Source organism: Chiroxiphia lanceolata, chromosome 21 (assembly GCF_009829145.1).
Source record: "Chiroxiphia lanceolata isolate bChiLan1 chromosome 21, bChiLan1.pri, whole genome shotgun sequence".
Taxonomy (NCBI): domain Eukaryota; kingdom Metazoa; phylum Chordata; class Aves; order Passeriformes; family Pipridae; genus Chiroxiphia; species Chiroxiphia lanceolata.
In genome coordinates, this window is record NC_045657.1 from 6,040,642 (window position 1) to 6,058,984 (window position 18,343).

The 18,343-nt window shown below is 47.5% G+C and overlaps 1 protein-coding gene across 1 annotated transcript in view; it reads left to right on the forward strand.

Moving 5' to 3' along the window:
• Window positions 1-18,343, forward strand: part of DNM1 (dynamin 1) — a 66,717-nt gene that overhangs the window by 33,130 nt on the left and 15,244 nt on the right. Inside the window, 5 exon segments of the mRNA XM_032707995.1 lie at window positions 5,989-6,075; window positions 6,272-6,342; window positions 6,787-6,838; window positions 8,028-8,039; window positions 9,286-9,399. Coding sequence (XP_032563886.1) covers window positions 5,989-6,075; window positions 6,272-6,342; window positions 6,787-6,838; window positions 8,028-8,039; window positions 9,286-9,399 — 336 coding nt within the window.

Consider the following 18,343-nt stretch of genomic DNA (forward strand, 5'->3'; position numbering starts at 1 on the left):
TGAGGTGGTGGTTATTTATAGCCATCCCAGGATTTGTTGTTAGCTGCAGGCACCCCAGGTGTGACTGTATTAACTGTTCCTTTGGAAAGGCAGCATCCCCTTCCCATACCAAGGGGCTGTTGTTCCTTGAAAGCACTGGCAAAGCAGTAGTGGTCCATGGTAAAACAAGTAACTCAGATTGTGTAACAAAGAGCATCCTGGTAGAAGCTCTGAAGTGTCAAGTGCTGAAAAATTTTTTTTGGGTGCTGTAGTCTTGAATTGGATTGATCTTGGCCATATTTTATTAAATTCAGTTTCTGTGGACTTTCTGCTTTTCCTTAATGGAACCATGGAGAACACAGGCCACTTAATATCAGTGGAAATTAATAGTTCCTTATAAACCTCCACAGGCCTGTGTTGGGTCTGATGCTGCAGGTTTATTACATTCTGCTGGGGCTACAGGATGTGTTGTATAGCTATGGATGTCCTGGAGCAAGTTTGCATTTTCCTGAATACTGGGTACATCTGTTCTTACTGAGGAAGCTGATGTTGCAGGGAAGGTGAGTGAGATGAATGATGCTCCCTCAGTGGGGCAGTTTGCCCGAATCCCTGAAGCTGAGAGGCATCAGTTCAGTTCTGCCAAAATAAGATACAGGTGACAGACTCTTGCAGGTCTTAGTCTGACTCCTATTCAGGCTTCCTGCACTTGGAATAAGGAAAACTCGAAGGGTAGATAACTGTGGTGGGAAGGAAAGGGAAATAAGATACAGGGATAAAGGGAAATGAGACATGGGGAACCTCTAGGAAGAGAGGCAGTGGCTCACCGTGGCAAGCAGCTTTGTCTTAAAATCCAAAGAAGCTTTTCTTCAAGAAGAGGTCACTTGATCCCTGGGGGAGTTCCATCCATTCATCTGGCTCTTGACAGCTCACCATTTCACTGGCCCAGCTGCTCCTACCCCTTTCCCCTTTGCCACTTCCATTTGCCTGTAGACTCTCCTGATACTTGGCAGTGCACAGGCCCCATAGCAATGCTCACCTGGTTCAATAAACTAATGGAATGAACCAAAATCTCACTTCTCATTTTGCCTTGTGTTTTCTCTCTTTTCCCTTCTCCTTCCTTCTTTCTTCCTCCTTCCTGCTCTTTCTCTGCTTTGCTTTCTTCTTCCTCGTTGCTTCCTCCCACCCTTCCCCTGCCATGCAGAACGGGTCTCTTCACGCCTGACCTCGCTTTTGAAGCCATAGTGAAAAAGCAGGTGCAGAAGTTGAAGGAGCCAAGTCTGAAGTGTGTGGATATGGTAGTGAGTGAGCTCACATCCACCATCAGAAAGTGTAGCGAAAAGGTAAAGAAACAAACAAACAAAAAAATCAAAGAAAGGTTAATGCCCCCGCCCCCCCCTGCTTCCCACACACTTCCACGCTGTTTCTCCACACAACACAAACACCACCAGGAACTCCAGCAAAACTAGAGAGAAAGAATGGATATAAAGTTGCATCTAAAGGAGAGCAGCAACCTGCAGGTACAAGAGCAGTTTAAAGGCAGGCCAGGAGAAGTGGGTGACAACTGATGTGCTCGTGAGCTGGGATCCAGTGGAATATTCCAGCATACCCTGTACCTCTGTCTGGCTCAGTGACATTCACCTCAGTGTGGATCAAACCCTTTGCAAGACCTGTTTGCTGTGCCACTGCCTGCACATTTGGAACTTCTTACTTGTTATTTCTGGGACCCCCTTAAATCCAAGTACCCTAGAAAAAGATAAAAAGCCAGAAAAAGACCTCCCATCCCCACAGCATGAGTGGTCTGCAAAGCAATGTTGAGCAGTAGCATCTGCAACAAAACAGCTGATTAAAAGTTTGAGGTGCAAGATGTTCTGCAAGAGGCATTCAGAATCCCAAAAGGCTTTGAGAAAAGCTTTTCCAGGCATTACACCCCCTGCATCATTCTCCTGCTGATCTCTCACTCCATGGACCGTGCTCAGTGGGAAATAGTGTGATGCTTTTCCTTGCGTGCTGTGAACCACAGGAGGTGAAGCCTGAGGGCAGCAGCAGGTGGAGAGTGATAGGGAAGGTGTCAAATACTACTTTGGAGGCTGGGGCAGGAGTGGCTTTGCTTCCCAGGCTGGTTCCCTCCAGGAGAGGGCACCACATGCCTCCTTAAAAAAAAGGCAGATGTGGCAATTGGTGTTAAATTGACCAGTGAGGGGCCGAAAACGTGTCTGTGGCGCAGCAGAAGTATGTACTGGAAACTGAGTTGGAAAGGACTATTTCATGGGTTGTTTTAGGACTTGAAAATGACAATTTCCTTCTTCCAGGGTTACAGCCAGACTCACCAACATACAACCCTAAACTGGGAAGGAAGTTAAGAATTGATATGGGTTCAGAGTGAAGGCAAGAGCTGAGCTAATAAGGTCTGGCTCACTTAGAAATGCAGAGCTCATCCCCACCTCTGTAAGGAGACATCTTTGACATGTCCTGAGCTCTGACCAGTCTATTTGTTGAGGAGTCCTGCTGTTGCCAGATTGTGGGGGCTGATGTGGTGAGACAGAGTAATCCCTTTCCAGCCTGTTTCTCCTGTGGATTTTTTATTTTGATGGGTTTGATTGCTTGCACTGTGTTCTGTATCTGGCTGGTGATGTCTGCTCTGGGTGGGGAGAAGGATGATGAAAAACCCCAAGGGTGTTGAATTCTACTTTCTCTATTGGACCATGTCATAGAGTGGCTGGATACCCACTTGCTCTGTGGATTTTAATCCATGATGTGATGGAGGATCCTGTGAGGATTTTCCAAGGTGATACAACCTGGGTAATCCTGTAAGGAAGGTGATAGTAGCAGTGACATAGTAGGAGACTAATGGCTGTAATAAAAGCTGCAGAGGCCAGGGAGGCAGATGTTAGAGATGTAAAATAACTGCCTGAATGAAAATATGTAGTAATAGTACTAGAACATAAAAGGAAGGCTTTTAGTGATGCTTAAAGTCAAATGTCTGCATGTAGTGAGAAGGTTAATCTTGCCTGTACCTTCCTCTGAAAAAGTAGAAAGTGCCATAGGTCACTTTAGGAGAACAGCCGGACTGAGATGGGTTCTGATGGCAGAAGGTGGTAACTGCCCAGGGACATCAGTTAATTTGCAATATTTATTTTGCATGTTATAGCTCTAACTGCTTGACATGGACAAGAGCATGTGCTATTAGGGGGAGCATCTGGAAAAGGCTACTTTAGGACTGATGCTAATTGTAAGGTAATACCCAGCCTGCTGTGTTGTGGACTGATGCTGCCTTTCAGATGACAAAAACCTTTAAACTCACCAGAAGTCCTGCAAGGCTTCTTGGAAAGGAAGGCTGCTTGGGCTAACACCTCTTGAATTAGCTTAACAGTCCTGTAGCCTTGGTTTGTTGCTGTCCTGAACTGTTGTGTGTTATTGTTCTCTCACAATTATTTCGTTTCACCCCAGATGGTGAAGAAATCATTGTACATACAGTTGATAAAGCTGTATAGGTGGAATAATATGAGACTATCAATAAAGAGCACAGGATCCATCTGTGTTCGCAGAAGTACAGTTTTCCTGTATGAAAAGTTGACTATTTCTTGACTCTTAGACAAAGTTGAGGGCTGAAGAAGACAGCCATTAACAGCTGTTTTCTGACTGGCCTGATCCTGAGCTTCTTCCCATTGTTTAAGTGGAGAGTAGCTCCAAAAGCAACAGAGAGCTGGTGTAAGCATGAAAGCCCTTACATTTAGGAGGATAATGTTTTAGCCAGTGTTTTTCCAAAAGCAGGAACCTTCTGTGCCAGGCTGCACTGCAGCATCTCACAAGTGCAGGAAGGTCTTGCAAGTCAGCAGCCCTTCAGCTGATCTCTGGTGTGCTGGCAAGGACTCCTAGAATCTGCAAAGAGGGGAACTAAGGGACACTGGGATAAATTTGGTTTTCAAAGAGGGCTGTAAGCTTGTATTTTGACTGAACAGGCAAATGCAGCTAAAACCAGGATCGAAACCCCACATGAGCTGGGACACGATCCCAGGCTGACAGACTTTACCCCTCGAGGGGTCGCCTGCTCTCCTGTCTTTCAGAGTCATGGCATTTCTGGGTGCTGTTTGTCCCGCTGGTGATAACTCCTTGCCACTCTATACCCTATTGCATGTTCCCTGGTGGTGTCACATCCTGTGGCTTGTTTCCTCTTTCCTCCGCCCTCGCTGCTCCTGTGCATGCTTGGGGTTGGAAGCTCCTGCATGGGCACTGATGCTGTCAGTTTATTTTTGCACATGAGTGTTGCTGGATGACCTGGGTTCTGAACAAACCACAACTTGTTTTGCACTTTGTGTGCATTTGTACTGGTTGGGACTGGGATGGTGGTGGAGAGGTTTGATGCGTTTTTTGTTTGACTGTGTTGTTGTCTTTTTTTTTTTTTTTTTTTTTAATTTGAAGCAAAGAAGCTGAGACTTGCTTAAAGGTTTTCCAACTTCCTGTTTTTCTGTTTGTCGTAACTTGCCCATCTATCCTTCGCCAACCCCCCAAAGGAAACAGGAAGATTTCCCTGTCTGTCTCTGAAGCAACCAGCTGCCTGAACCATAAAGATCATGGAGAACACCCAGTTTGTGCTTTTAAGATGAGGTGGTGGTGGGGGGAACACTAATTGTTTTTTCCTGCCTCTGTGGCATTCAAAACAAACCACACATTTAAAAATAGACAGTGTCAAATCTTGTCCAAATTTCAGTTCTGGGCCATTGCAACTTGCTTGACTGCAAGGAAGCTGAAAGAGTTTGAGAGTATTTTTAGTCAGATGTTAGGAATATTGGTGGTGGTTAGTGTGGGATCTGGATTCCAGTAGTGATGATGCACATTTTGAGGCGGTTCCTTCTAGCATGTTGTAATTACTTATGTATACAAAACAAAAGGGCAAACCAGTTGAAGAAGTTCTCATAAATGGGAAGAACACAACAAATGCAGTACAGGTCGTAGGCAAATGAGATTTTTTTTTTTCTTTATGTACCTCTTTGGAGGGGGATATAAGAGACTGTTAGTGTTTGACATCGTAATCAAATTGAAGGTAATATTAAAAATGGGGGAAATTATTTCATAGGGGATGGGTGAAGTAGGGAAGAAAGGGCTAGATCCTGGATCTGGAGGATTACTTTCATTTGACTGTGCTGGGCCTGACCTGAGAGGCAAAGACTTACTGCTGTGGAAATCACTAGAGGCTTGTGAATCTGGGCAAGAAGGGAGGTGCTCTGTGAAACCCAGAGGGCTTTAAAGGTACTGATTCTAGAGGTGTTGCTCATTTATTATCTCTGTAGATGATATTCTTTTGAACCACAGCTAGTAAAGCCCTTCTGCTTCTCTCTCTGAGCAGGAAAGGATTCTCTCCCCAGTAATGTGGCAACAAGTGTGGTGTAGGTGCAATGTGAATGCAGTAATCTTGCTCCAGCACAGGTGGAGAACAGGTAGAAGCAGTTGGAGACAGACATGTACCTTTGAGCTGCTCAGATCCTCTGTCTGTGCTTGCACATGTTGGAGTGGCCCAGATGCTTTCACTTAGTGCCTCAGCAAATAGGGATTGAAATCCACTTCACTTCCCAGGTAGACTTCCCATAGAATTCAGCAGGTTGTACCAACAGGCCATTCACCTGCTTAGCCTATTGCACTGAGTTGCTGAGCATCTAGAGAAAAGAGTCACTTTAACAGGAAAAACCCAACAAGCAAGAAGCAGGGCATTTACACCTGGGGTTTGCCCAGAGCCTCGTGCCAGGAACAGTGTGCTGGGTTTTGTGGTGAGGCAGAAAGGTTGCTGCAAGAGTGAAAAGAGCTTTTTCTCTGAAGCCCAAAACAAGCAGAAATGAACTTTGAGCCCCCAGACTTCCAGGAACTTGGAAAAATCCGTCTGCAAGTCCAGCTTTCTAGCACTTCCCTCGAGAGTATCTGGTATCAGGGGTGTATGTGTGCATGTGTACATGTGGGGGGCTGCTGCCCCCTTTGTGCCTCCCTTTCCCATGTGCACGTGTTTTCTCTCTCCTGCAGCTCAGCCAATACCCTCATCTGCGTGAGGAGATGGAGAGGATTGTCACCACTCACATCCGGGAGAGAGAAGGCAGGACCAAGGATCAGGTGAGGATCAGGAGCGTGTGGAAGAGGGGAGGTTGGGTGGGGGACACCTTTGGAAGGGACAGTCTGGGTTAGAGGGGCCTGAGCCAGGGGCAGTGTGGCTGCAGAGGGGATCAGATGAACAGTGTGCAGGGCTCTGTCTGCCCCTTGAGCAGGGTCAGTCACTAACTCTTGCTCTGTCTGTGCCTCTGTTTGGCAGGTCATGCTTCTAATAGACATCGAGCTGGCTTACATGAACACAAACCATGAGGATTTCATTGGCTTTGCCAAGTAAGCACCCACCTCCTATTGCTTCCTCTTCTCTGCATGAGTTTCCTGTGGCTCTGTCCTGTAGCTGTTCCAGTAAGTGGGTTGCAGAGGCCCTGGTGGAGATGCTGTGGTCCCAAGAATGGTGCAGCTCTCAGTATTGCTTGATTTTAGTGGCTCTATATTGCAAGGCTGGGGAGGAGAGCAAGGATACACAGAAGGGTGAGTTGAAGTATTAGGATTGTGTCAAGGGAAAAAAAGCAGCAGCTGTGGAGGGTTAGTGACCCAGGTGTGGTTCATGTGGGAGTGAGAAGATGAGTAGAGCAGGTGGCAACAGACTGGCTTATCAAGGCTTGGAAGCCAGTGGTGAGGGGCAGGAACTCACTGTAGCAGCTTCCTAAGGGGAGCAGGATTCAGGTGACCAAGAAGAGCCTGAGAAGTTTTGAATGTCTCTGCTGTTGTTTGCAGTGCTCAGCAGAGGAGCAGCCAGATGAGCAAGAAGAAGGCAGCTGGCAATCAGGTAGGCCAAGTTCCATCTCCTTCACTGCTGCCAGGAGGATGTGTTTGCTACCTGGAAGCTACCAGGTGGACAAGTGCTGGGCTGGATGCAGCAGTGCTCCAAGTTGGATTTTATTTTTTTTTTTTTTTATGTTGCCTCTTTTTTTTTTTTTTAACTCATCAAACTCTGTTTATAACTGGAGGATAGTGTTTTAGGCTCCCTGCAGTCAGGAGGAACTGAGCATCTAGCAGCAATGGAGGGAAAGAGTTGTAGAGGGCTTGGTAATCCACATCTGGTCTTGCTTTTCTTGCAGAAATTCCTATTAATGTTATGGAAATTCCTGTTTGTTCCTTCACTAACTGTGCTAACCCTTCTGCCAAGTTGAGGGGTACAGAACACTAGGTCTGAACTGTTACAGTACTGAGTTGTCCTTTTTAGTTGTCTTTCCCATCAGTGGTATCTACTTTCTGAAAAGGGATTTCAAGAGAGTTCATGGACTCTTTTCCAGAAAATTTCACTGGAAATGTGTAAATCTCTGTCCAGGGAGATGAAGGGTGTTGAACACACCCGTGGGAGAAGACAGCAGTGGAGGGGAGGAGTTCCCTTAATCCTTCAGAAACTGTAAGGAGTGTACATACAGTTAAAGAGAGGCTAATGACACTTTGTCCCAGATTTGCTGGGGACATGGCAAGGCTATCTAGGCTAAAAGATCTTGTAGAAACAAAGCCTTACAAGCAGCTTCATAGAGAATGGAAGCAAATGCTTTTACTTAGTGTTTTTTAAAGACATTCACTCCTGACATCCACCCTCTTTATAACAAAATATTTGACCACCTTTCCCTTCACATGAACATGCAGACTGTTTCAGTACTGTTGGCAGGCAGATGGGGCTGGCCAGCTCCATTTTGGAGCAGCTGTAGGGAATTCCATCCTCTGCAGTGCACCTGACAGAAGAGCTGAGTGTAAAAGAGAGCAAAGGGCAAACTCTGGATCTACCTGTAAAGCGTTTTGGCTTTCTGTTAACAGACTTTATTTCGGGATGGGGGTTGCTTTTGTTAACACCTGGGGTAAAAGATTTGGTACCAGCCTCCAATTTATTTTATTTTTGAGCCTCTCTTCTCCTGCTCCAGTTTTCCTAGTAACAATCTCTCCTCTCTTTGCTCCTCTCCTGCTCTCTGCTCTGCTGCTGTTGCTATGGTTCCCCTTTGCAGGATGAGATCCTGGTGAGTAGAAGGCCACTCAGCAGGGTGTGCTAATGAACATTAATGTTGCATCTGGGAAGGCAAGAACAGGGCATAAACAGATTATTCCTTCTGCTGCCCAGTGGGCAGAGGAGGGCAGCTGACATTAGACACAGCCAAAGCAGAGATGAGGTGACAAGGTAGTATGTTGAGGAAAAACTCAGAACTGCTGGTGCATCTTTGAGTGGGTGGAGATGAAAAGCAGCAATCCAAGGATGTGTGGTTCTGTTCCACTGCCCCCTCCTGTCCACAGGGAGAGTAGGACTAGCTCGAGCTTAGAAGGCATAAGATGAAGGTTCGAGGCTCCTACATTTGCCTTTATAGGGTAAATTGCCAATTAAAAGGATCCTGTACCTCTGCATCAGGCTGCTCACACACTGCAACCTGATAATATGCAGTGCAGTCCCGTGTTTTTTCAATGCCAGGTCATTTTCATCAGGAGTATCTGTACAACAAGGTACACACATAATGCATGCAGATATTTTGGGGTGTGAACAGTGCACTAATACATATAAAAGCTGATGCATTTAAGCTGTGCATAGCTGCATTTGATTACTTCATGTGTGAGGTTCTAAACCAGCACTTGGTGAATAGGAGTTATTAGAGAACAATAGCCTGGCTTCTTTACAGACTAAACTTCAAGGAGCTTGATTTGCCCTAGATTAATATAACTGCTCAAATACCTGGGTGTGCTGAAGTCCACAGTATGAATTCCAGATGCACCATTTTGTTCTCTTATCCTTAGTGTCTCCTTTCACTAAACTCAGTTCTTTCTGGGTTGCTTGCCCATGTCTCGAAGTGGTTCCCCTCCACCTCTGAGTGAAGCACTCCACACCTGCAGAGTGCTGAAAGGTGTGCTGGTGTCCTGGTTCTCTCTAGGCATGGCCTTTTCTGGGTGTTTTGCTGTGATTTGGTGCTTGTAGGTTGTGTCAGTGTCTAAGGCACTCTTGATGCAGTTCTTCCTGCATCTCTTTCCTCTTGGCAGAGGGTAAAATGCACAGCACTGCCAGGTTCCTTCTTGCGTCCTTTTTATGCTGTTCCTGGCCCTTTTGAGGCAAGGACCTTCACTGGCCAGTTGAATGGGGGGCTCTTCTGGCAGCAGCAGAGAGCACGGTGTTCCTTGTCTTTCCATACTACTCTGTGTTGGGATACCCTCTGATCTCTCCTCTGTTGCCTGAGGCCAGGAGTTGTTGTCCTTGTTAATGCTCAACTGCTTCCACCCCCTCAGGTGATCAGAAAGGGCTGGCTCACCATCAACAACATTGGGATCATGAAGGGTGGCTCCAAGGAGTATTGGTTTGTCCTGACAGCGGAGAACCTCTCCTGGTACAAGGATGATGAGGTGAGTAGCTCAACTCTGCCACTGGAGTCCTGGGCATCCGATGAGGACCAGCCTTTCAGATAACTGGGCATTACAGATGCATCTTCTGCGTGCTGTCTGCAGCTTGTGACACAGGCTGAAACTATCTTTGGGCCAGGCTCCCCGTGGCCTCAGCACTGCTGAGCATTTCTGGATTGATGTGCGTGTGGCTTTTTTGACGCACGAGGAGTAATATTTATGCATGAAGCTCTGGCTCAGCAGAAAGTTGACAGACACTTGGAATGAATTTGACCTTTATTTGTTTTGCTGTGGCAGCTGTGATCATTAAGGGTGTGATGGGTTAGTTCCAAGACTTGGACTTTTTGGTATTTGTGGGGCAGCAGTGAGTTTTCTGAAGGCAGAGGATTTTGTGTATCTCCTGGTCACAAGAAAACAGGTCTCTCCTTTCTGAGCACAGCAACAGGAGCTGTGGACCTGAAGCTGCAACTCAGGTGCTGGTTCCTTCTGACTTTGAGTAAATTACTTTCTAGGGTTCAGCTGTTGAACATGCAAAGCAGGAATGTATTTTTAATATTTCTGTATTGAATATGCCAGTTAATGCACTATTTGTAAAATTGTATGGAAATGTTTAGAGTTCTGCTGGTCAAAAGTACAGTGATGTGTGGAATATCACTGACAGGAACATGGAGTATCATTGGTAGGAACATGGACCTACTCTGTAGAGTTGCCTGAAAATCTTGAATATTAGAAATTCTGGCATCGTACTGTAGTGTCTTTCTGCTTCAGTGGGAATTGATATAAGCTGACAGAATTGTCCCAGCTGAAATCACTGTCAACAGTGTGTTGCTTCCAGTGCAAGACAAAGGTAGCTAATTGTCTTTTTTAATTACTTTGAAAAGAGAAAGAATAGCTGGATGGTTCTGGTGAGAACACAATCGAAAGGTTTAGTCCCCTCAGTGTGCTGGGGGATGAAAAATGTCTGGTATGATGTAGTCATACGTTCTCAGTTGAGCAGGACTTCAGATTGCAAATAAAGAAACTGCTCTGCCTCTCATTGTGGTTTGTGTCCCTCAGGTGTTCCAAGGCACTGTTCCAGTGTCGTGCCTGGGAGCTGCAGCCAGGCCTGGCTCCTTGTCTAGCTCCTATCAGTGGGCCTGTTTCTTTCTCGGCAGGTAGAAATGATGACAAATACAGTGATGAATCAGCCTCTAAATATTGCTTTCTGCATGGAGACGGCTGCTGTGCTGCTATGGATGAGCAGGCAGCAATTTCCTAATTAAAGACCCAGGCATTGAAATGTCTTTCCCTAAATCTGTGCGTCTCTGCTAAAAGACCCCCCTGCCCTTTGTGTTCAGAGTTGCCTGGGGAGGCGTCCCTCTCCTCTAGCCTGCATATGCAGGTTGAGTGGTTATAAACATCAAGTAGTTTAATCAAAGCCAGCTGCTACATCTGTATTACAGAGATGATCAAAATTCCCTGTTCTTCCCCCGGGGAGTGGGAGGGAGGACGGGCTGCAGTGGGGATGTATAAACTGTTGATAGATTCCAGTTGCCTGAGATGGGGATTGGACCTCCCTCTCCTCCTGAGGGAGGGCAGCCTTGGGGGTCAATAGCAACTGGAGGTCTGCACCATTTCCCTTCTGCATAGCAAGAGGTAGAGCTGCCTAATGAAAACAGTTCCCTGCCAGCTTCGGTCTCTTAAACACAGAGAACCAGCACTGATGAGGTCTGAGCTGCCTCTGAGAAAGGAGCCTTTGTTTGCCACTGAGGGGGAGCAGGGGGGAAAGGGAAGTGTGTGTTTTATTTGCTTCCTCCCCAAGTTCAACTCCTTGATCACTGGCTGTTGTGAGGGAGGAAGAAAGCAACGTCCACCTGGAGTTCGTTGTTGAATGGGGTTAAAAGTTGATGCATTTGAGGGGCAGCTTGGAGAGCCTTGAGCATGGGGATTCCCATCCCAAACCTCAGTCCTGCTGGCTCCATCCCCAAGAGTTGCTGACAGTGCATGGTCCCCTCAGACAAGGTTATCTTTGCATGTCTGTCCCAGAGCTCTCCTCCTCTACCAGTTGAGGAGAAATTGTGTCCTCTGCAGCTCCTGAAATGTTCTCATGTGTTTTTAGAGGTTCTACTCCATAGTTATTCTTTGCTTAAGCTCCAGGAGGAAGGGGGAGGCTTTGTCTGCTCCACCCTGCACTTCTGTGGGCTCTCTTGTCCCAGTTTCCCTGTGCTCTGGCTGCTTTCCAGAGGGAACGAAGAGGGAGCTGAATCCGTCTGGTGTGGATGGAAATGCTGGTGGCAGAGCTGTGCATGGTGATGGGGGAAGAGCAGGGTGAGGTGGTGTGTGGTGGGGTGAGGGTGAAGGCTAGGCTAGCACCTCTGGAGCCAGGAGGGTTGGGGGCACAGTCTCTCCCTGCTCTATTCCACAAGCCAGGACCCGGAGTCTGCGGAATGAAGACATCTGGACCCCATTAGTGAAATACCAGTCTTTCCGCAGCGCTGGCTTGTTTTCCCTTTGCCTCTGAAGAAAGGAACTGAAACTTGAAATGTCTTAAAGGGCCCAGCATCACATGTTAGCAGGGATATATGGCTGTTGATGCTCTGGAGGGGCCTGAAGGAGTGTGGTGAGGAATGGGAGGGGAAGGAAAGAGCAGGCCAGGCGGGGGTGGAAAGTTGGCTCCCCACTCTGCCTCACTGCCAAGAGCATGTGTGTGTGCTCCTGGGCTCTCTGTTTTTCTTCCTGTCTCCTTTCAATGAGTCCAACACTGGCCCCATGGAGAGCGGCCCCACAGAAAGTTGGCCTCCCAAGACCTGGCGACCCTCCTGAGGTACCTGCATCTCCTGAACCCTCTGGGATTATGCTGCAGGCCAGTGGTGGGAAGAAGAGGTGGGGAGGAGCCTGCTCTCATTGCCGGCAATATAGAGTGAGATTTCCTTGCTCAGGGAGGCCACAGTGTCCCAGTGGAGCAGCAGCACAGCACCAGAGCATGCTGACTGCTCAGCAAGCACCATAATGGACACGAGACAAGAACTTGATTCAAATAGTCCTTTTGCCTGAATCCCTCATGAAATACCCAGTGCCCGTGACTCTGCAGGGCTTTCCTGCCTGCTGGAAAAGAGAGTCTGTGAGCTGGGATAGAGCTGCTGGTGACGAGAACCTTGTCCTGTGGTTCCTGTTAGTAAAGCTCACTGGCTACTGGAGGGGACCTGGCACCCTGTGCTCTGCAGGGGTGACTGTTCCTTCTGGAGTCCCTGTGTGCCCCTGTGTGCTGGAGTGTTTGCACAGCTGGATAGATGGATGTATCTGCTGCTTCCTTTGGGAATTTGTATGAATGTACAATACAGATGGGACCTTCTGTCCTTACTCAGGTAAATCATGTACTAGAGATTTGGGCCCTGTAAGAACGGGTGACATATAGTCATGAGAAGAATATGACCTTATTTGCTTGTGTGAAAGTATTCATATGTTGCATGCAGTGCCAGTGCATTGGAATCCTCTGTGTGTGTAGAGGGGTAGATGCAGAGTTTTAGGTACTTTAGGTGCATGATGGGTGCTTCGTATTCTCTACGATCATGTTGATTCCTGATCATCAGTTGTGCTTGAGCACTTTGTCTTCATGCCTTTTCCTTTGCTTGAAATGTATTCTCTCCTGTCCTGGGGAAGATGTGACCTTATTGACAGTCACTAGATAGCTGCTTGTTCTGTACCTGTCAGTTTCTCTTACTCAATTCTAGTTTAAAAATAAACACATTGATCAATACTCAGATTGTTCCCCCACTGCACACACATGCACTCCCCTCTTCTCTGCCCTCCCTGCCCCCCAGTCTGTGTCCTTGAGGCTCAGCTCAGCTGGTAGAAATCCTTTTGTCTTTGCCCTGATGCCCACCAGTCATTAGAAACTTGCTGTGATGAGTCTGGCTGCAAGGTTTTTGCATTCAGCTTGTTTTAAAGACCATAGGAGCAGGTCTGCTCTGAGGTGGTTCCTCTCCTGCTTTCACACTGCTCTCAGGTGTTCTCTGGAACATGTTCCTTCTCTTTGTCCTCTGTGGAGCTCTTTCATTCATTCCTTTTTTTTTTCCCCCACAAGTGCGTGTTTTCTCATGTCTATCTTAGTTTTAATCAGTCCTTTCACTCACTGTTTCTCTTCTATCTCTGGCAGACAAACATCAAGGTAAACACAACTTCCAGAGCATCCAACCTTCAGCTTTGAATCCTTTGTGGGTTTTTCTTTGTATTAATGACCAACATTCTTTACACTGTGAAATATCTCCTTTCTCCAGTCACCTTTCTGTGCCTGATTCTGCCTTCTCAGGTAGCAAAGCCCAGCGTGGTTGTAACTCTGACAGGCCCGTGTGTCTATTTCTGCATTTTATGGCAGAGTTTAGCGTGTGAAACACAAGCCATCCTGAACAGAGCTACCCCTGGGACAAGCACATGAAGCTGAAAGAAATAGGAGTGGGATGAGAGAGATGGAGAGGAATAAGGGGTTTGTGAGTAGGCTGGTGAACAGGCAGGTAAAAGTGGTGATCAGGCACGGCTCCAAAGGGTTATTCCCTCCCAGGCTGAGGGCTGAGTGACCTCTGCATGCAGCGACCCCACAGCCCACCCTCTCCAAGCATGTCCCTCTGCCGTGCAGGTGTTGCCGTCCCCGTGCAGCACTGGCAGTGTGTGGTGTATCCCAGCACAGCCTAACCAATGTGCAGACTACTGTACAATCTCGTAGTCCTGAACAGGTAGTCTGAACACTGGGCAGACGGAGTGGAGCCTCTGGATCTGCTCTCCGGCTATCAGCAGCTCATTAGTCCTTTCCCCTCCCTGCTTTTGGGATGGGGTTGTGCGGGGCAGAGTTGGGGGTGAAAGAAAGTCCAAGTCCTGATTGGAAAAACATCCTCCTCTGGCAGCTGGGGAGAAGAAATGTTGCTTTCTGCATGTTTCCAATTTAAAATCTTAAAATCAGCTTCCAAGCGCCTTCCTCTTCCAGTGCTGGTGTCGGGCTCGTACCTGGCTTCTACCTGGGGTATGCTGCACCTTTTTGGAAAGAAGAAAAAAAAAAAGTAAAGATCAATTACTGCAGTTTGAGAAGGAAATGCTGTGAAGTCTTGGCTGTCACCCAGGTGTGCAGAACTTGTTGCTTCATTCAACTCCTTTTCTTCCCCCTGGAGCTGTGTGGGAGGATCCTCAGGCCCCTCATCTCCTTCTGTCCTGTAGACCAGCAGGTCCAGAGCAAAGCTCAAACAGGACCAGCCCTTGCTTCCAAGTCCTCCAAAAGGTCCTTTGACAGAGTTTCAGGAGGCAACCTTGGCCAGTTGCCTTTGCAGCTCACCTCTGGCTGCTGCAGGAGCAATCCACATCCCCTCTTTCTCCCCCCACTACACCCTGGCATTGCTGAGCCTCCCTCCCTCTTCTGGTTTTTGCTCCCTCCCTTCTTGCTTCCCTTCTGTCCTTCTGCCTCACTTGACGTGGCAGTGGAAAGCTAACTAGACTCGAGGGAGGAGCTTGCTGGCTGCCGGGAAGGCCGGAGTTTGGCAGGAAGCAGGGGCTGACGGATGGGGTTGCGCGGGGGAAAGGAAGGTTCCCTACCCCGCATGGAAACTTGAGGAATGCTGTCGCTTTTCTGTGCCTCTTGGCTCCCACGTAGCGATTCCAGATGTTAGTCCCAGCCCATGTGGTTTGCTCGCTCTCCTTGTGCTACGGGGATAAAGGGGGCTTTATGCACGCCCCGTGTCTCCCTTCCAGGATGCCTTCTCTTGTGTGGATGGTTAAGATCAGTGGCTGGAAAATATGAACACTCACCTGCACAGAAGTAAAGACTTTTTTTATGTATGTCAGCTGAAATAACGTGCAGATTGAAACCTGCAGCCAAGTGCAAGCCTAGGAAGCCATCAGAGGGTTTATGAGAAAGCACGGGCAGAAACTGAGTAGCTCAAGAGAGACCACAGTGCCCAAAACTGGACTGTCGTGACCTCTCTAAGGTCAGGGCAATGCCCACCAGCCTTCACAAAGGACAACCGGGCATTTCTTCCCACACCTGTCCCTGTGCCAGGGCAGGGAAGAACCAGACTTGCTTTGCTAAGGTAAAGCACAACACACACACAAAGCATTGCACACCTCCAGGAGTGGGTTGTTTACCCTTCCCCAGTGCAGGGTTGGAGCCAGAGTGGGAGTTCACTGCCCTGACCTTAGAGAGGTCACAACAGTCCAGTTCTGGGCACTGTGGTCTCTCTTAAGCTACTCAGTTTCTGCCCGTGCTTTCTCATAAACCCTCTGATGGCTTCCTAGGGTTGTACTCGGCTGCAGGTTTCAATTTGTACGTTGTTTCAGCTGATGTACCTAAAGGCTTTACTTTTATGCAGGTGAGTTAATTACTATTGTGCTTACTAAGCCAAGTAACGGCTGTGGTTAATCACACGAGTCCAGGTCTAGTGTCTCTAGAGCTTTTGAACTAAATCAGCTTAAAATCTTAGGATGTGTTGTTTAAGTTAAACCAAGGCAGCATTCTGATGTAAACAAGCCATTACAGCTGCTCTGCAGCTTGGAGGAGTGATCAGTGTCCCATAAACTATGCTCTGAGGGTAAAAGTGCTACAGGTGGGCTGTGTCTGGGAAAGCTGGTCTCAAGATGTGTGTATGTAGTGGGATGACCAGGGCTTCCTGGAAGAATCACAGCTCAGAAATTCAGCTCTTCTGCTTTACTAAGGCAAGAAGTAGAAGGTGGTTGGTAACATCTTGCTGGGGGGGGGGTGGTGAAGTGCTGGTTCAGCTTGAAATGCTCAGCTAACTTGCTTTCAGATATTCCAGACTGTTTTTCAGAGACTCCTTCCTTATAATCTTTTAGTGTGCATGTATTCATGCTGTGTGTTTATTATAAATTATTATGCTAATGTCTATTATAAATTCTGATGTTAATGTTTCTCCGTTTGAGTAGAGTTTTATTACTGGAGTTCCCAAAATGCTGTGCCTGTGTTTAACACAAATGATTTGACTGAAACTCCAGTCATCTCTGGGGCAGGTTTGTTTACCTGTAGCGCTTTACATCTTACAAGAAGGAAAGGAGATTAAGAGGTTTAAGCAAGATGAATTTCTCCTAATTTCACACAGCCCCCAATTAAAACAATGGCAGTGCCTTCTCCCATATCCACAGACCTTCATCTCCGTGCAGAAGAAGGTGTTTGTCATAACAGCTACAGGGAAACCTTTTATTAGTTTATTTGTGCTCCAAATGCAAACTGAGACCTAATAATTCTGCCAATTGCTTTCTTGTGCTGTGAGTGCCAATTTCCAACCTTAGGGGAGCCCACACATGCATCTGTTGGCTTCGTTTCACATGTATCCAAGAGCAGGAAAATTTACCTTGCTGCTGAGGCAGTCCAGGCGAATGGAGGGAATGCTTGGAGTCAGGCTGGCTTGCTGCCTGCTGGATTCTGTGAACTTCTTGTGGGTTATTCCCTACAGGGTAGCAACAAAGAATTCAGGTGATAGTGCAAACCATTGCTGCACCTGGCCAAAACCCATCTCTAGGATTGAGCCACCATAAGGAGATGTGCAGCACCAATAAGGACGTTGGAATATCAGGCTGTAACTGCAGCATCCCCTTTTTTCTTCCAGTTATTGTGCTTTCCACCCCACGGTTGGAATGGCTGATGGATCCTGGTCAGCTTCCTGGAAAAGAAGTGTATTTTCTTTCTCTGGTGGATGCAAAGCACTGAGCCATATGGCTGGATCTGCACTGTGCCGGGGGTGGGGGAGTAATCCTCTGGCACTTATCCTGCCTGTGCAAGGAGCTCGCAGCCATCTCTTCCTGCAGGTCTCCATGCAGGCAGTGGGGAGCAGCCCTGAGGAGGGGTAGTTAACCCTGTTAACTACAACATTCCCCAGCCAACACTGAGCACCATCTTCTGCTTTGTACACTCTGGGGGCTTCTGCCACTCCACCACCTCTCCTTGGCCTCATGGCTCTACAGATTAGCCCACAGCCAACAAGCACGTTTTACATAACACATACTCTGCTGCTGAGGGAGAGTTTTACCTGATTTTTTTTTTTTCCCCCTTTTCTTGTCAATGAGGGGAGATACGAGCAACATAAGCCTCTTGGGATCAGACAGTTTCAGAGATCAGACATTTGAATATAGTATTTCACAAGCTGCTTTCCCATTTTGGTATGTGCTGGCTCTTCCCTCTCCTCCCCCCCCATTCCAAGTCTGGAAAGCTAGAGAGAGAGAAGCCCTTTTCCCCTCTTGGCCAGGATGCTGCTCAGCCATAGCACATACTGCCAGATTGCTAACATATGGGCAGAGGGCTCAGCCAAAGTTTTGAGAGGCTCAGCCCTTGGCAGCCCGTTCCACACTTTCCTGTCTCTACATTCAGGAAATGAAGTCAGAGTGTTGATATAAAACAGGCTGGGTTGAAAACTGAGAAGCTGGAAAGGCTGAGGAGGGGGACTGGGAAGGGGGAGGTGTGGGGAGATGGGGAGCTGCCGGGGCTCGTTGCAGCGTGTCTGCCTTTGTGGCTTCTTGTGCCAGTGTCCTCCATTTGATTGCTCTTGCTACCTCTGAGTCGAGGACTGATATTTTTGTGCTGGCAGACAGATATTTGTGACTTTCCTCTCGTGTATGGAAAGATCAGCATGTGGAGATAGTGTTGTCCTGGTCACGTGGCAGCATTTATGCGAGAGCTTGGAAGGGGTGAAAGTTGAAACTCTGGCAAAGAGTGTGTTGTTTCCATATCTGGGACACGGAATTCCCTTAACTTTTGACTTCTTTTCCTGAAGAATGACACCATTGCGAAATTTCTATGGAATTCTGTGGTTCTAATGCAGAAGATTTTTCTCAGTCAGTTTTAACACCATTTTTTTCCCTTTCTGTTTTTACTAGCCCGGAGACTGTGGGATGAATTCAGGGAGGTCCACTTAAGTGAGACTGCAGTGGTGCTGGTCTGGCTTGCCCAGGGGCTCAGCAGTTGGTTTACTTCACTTCT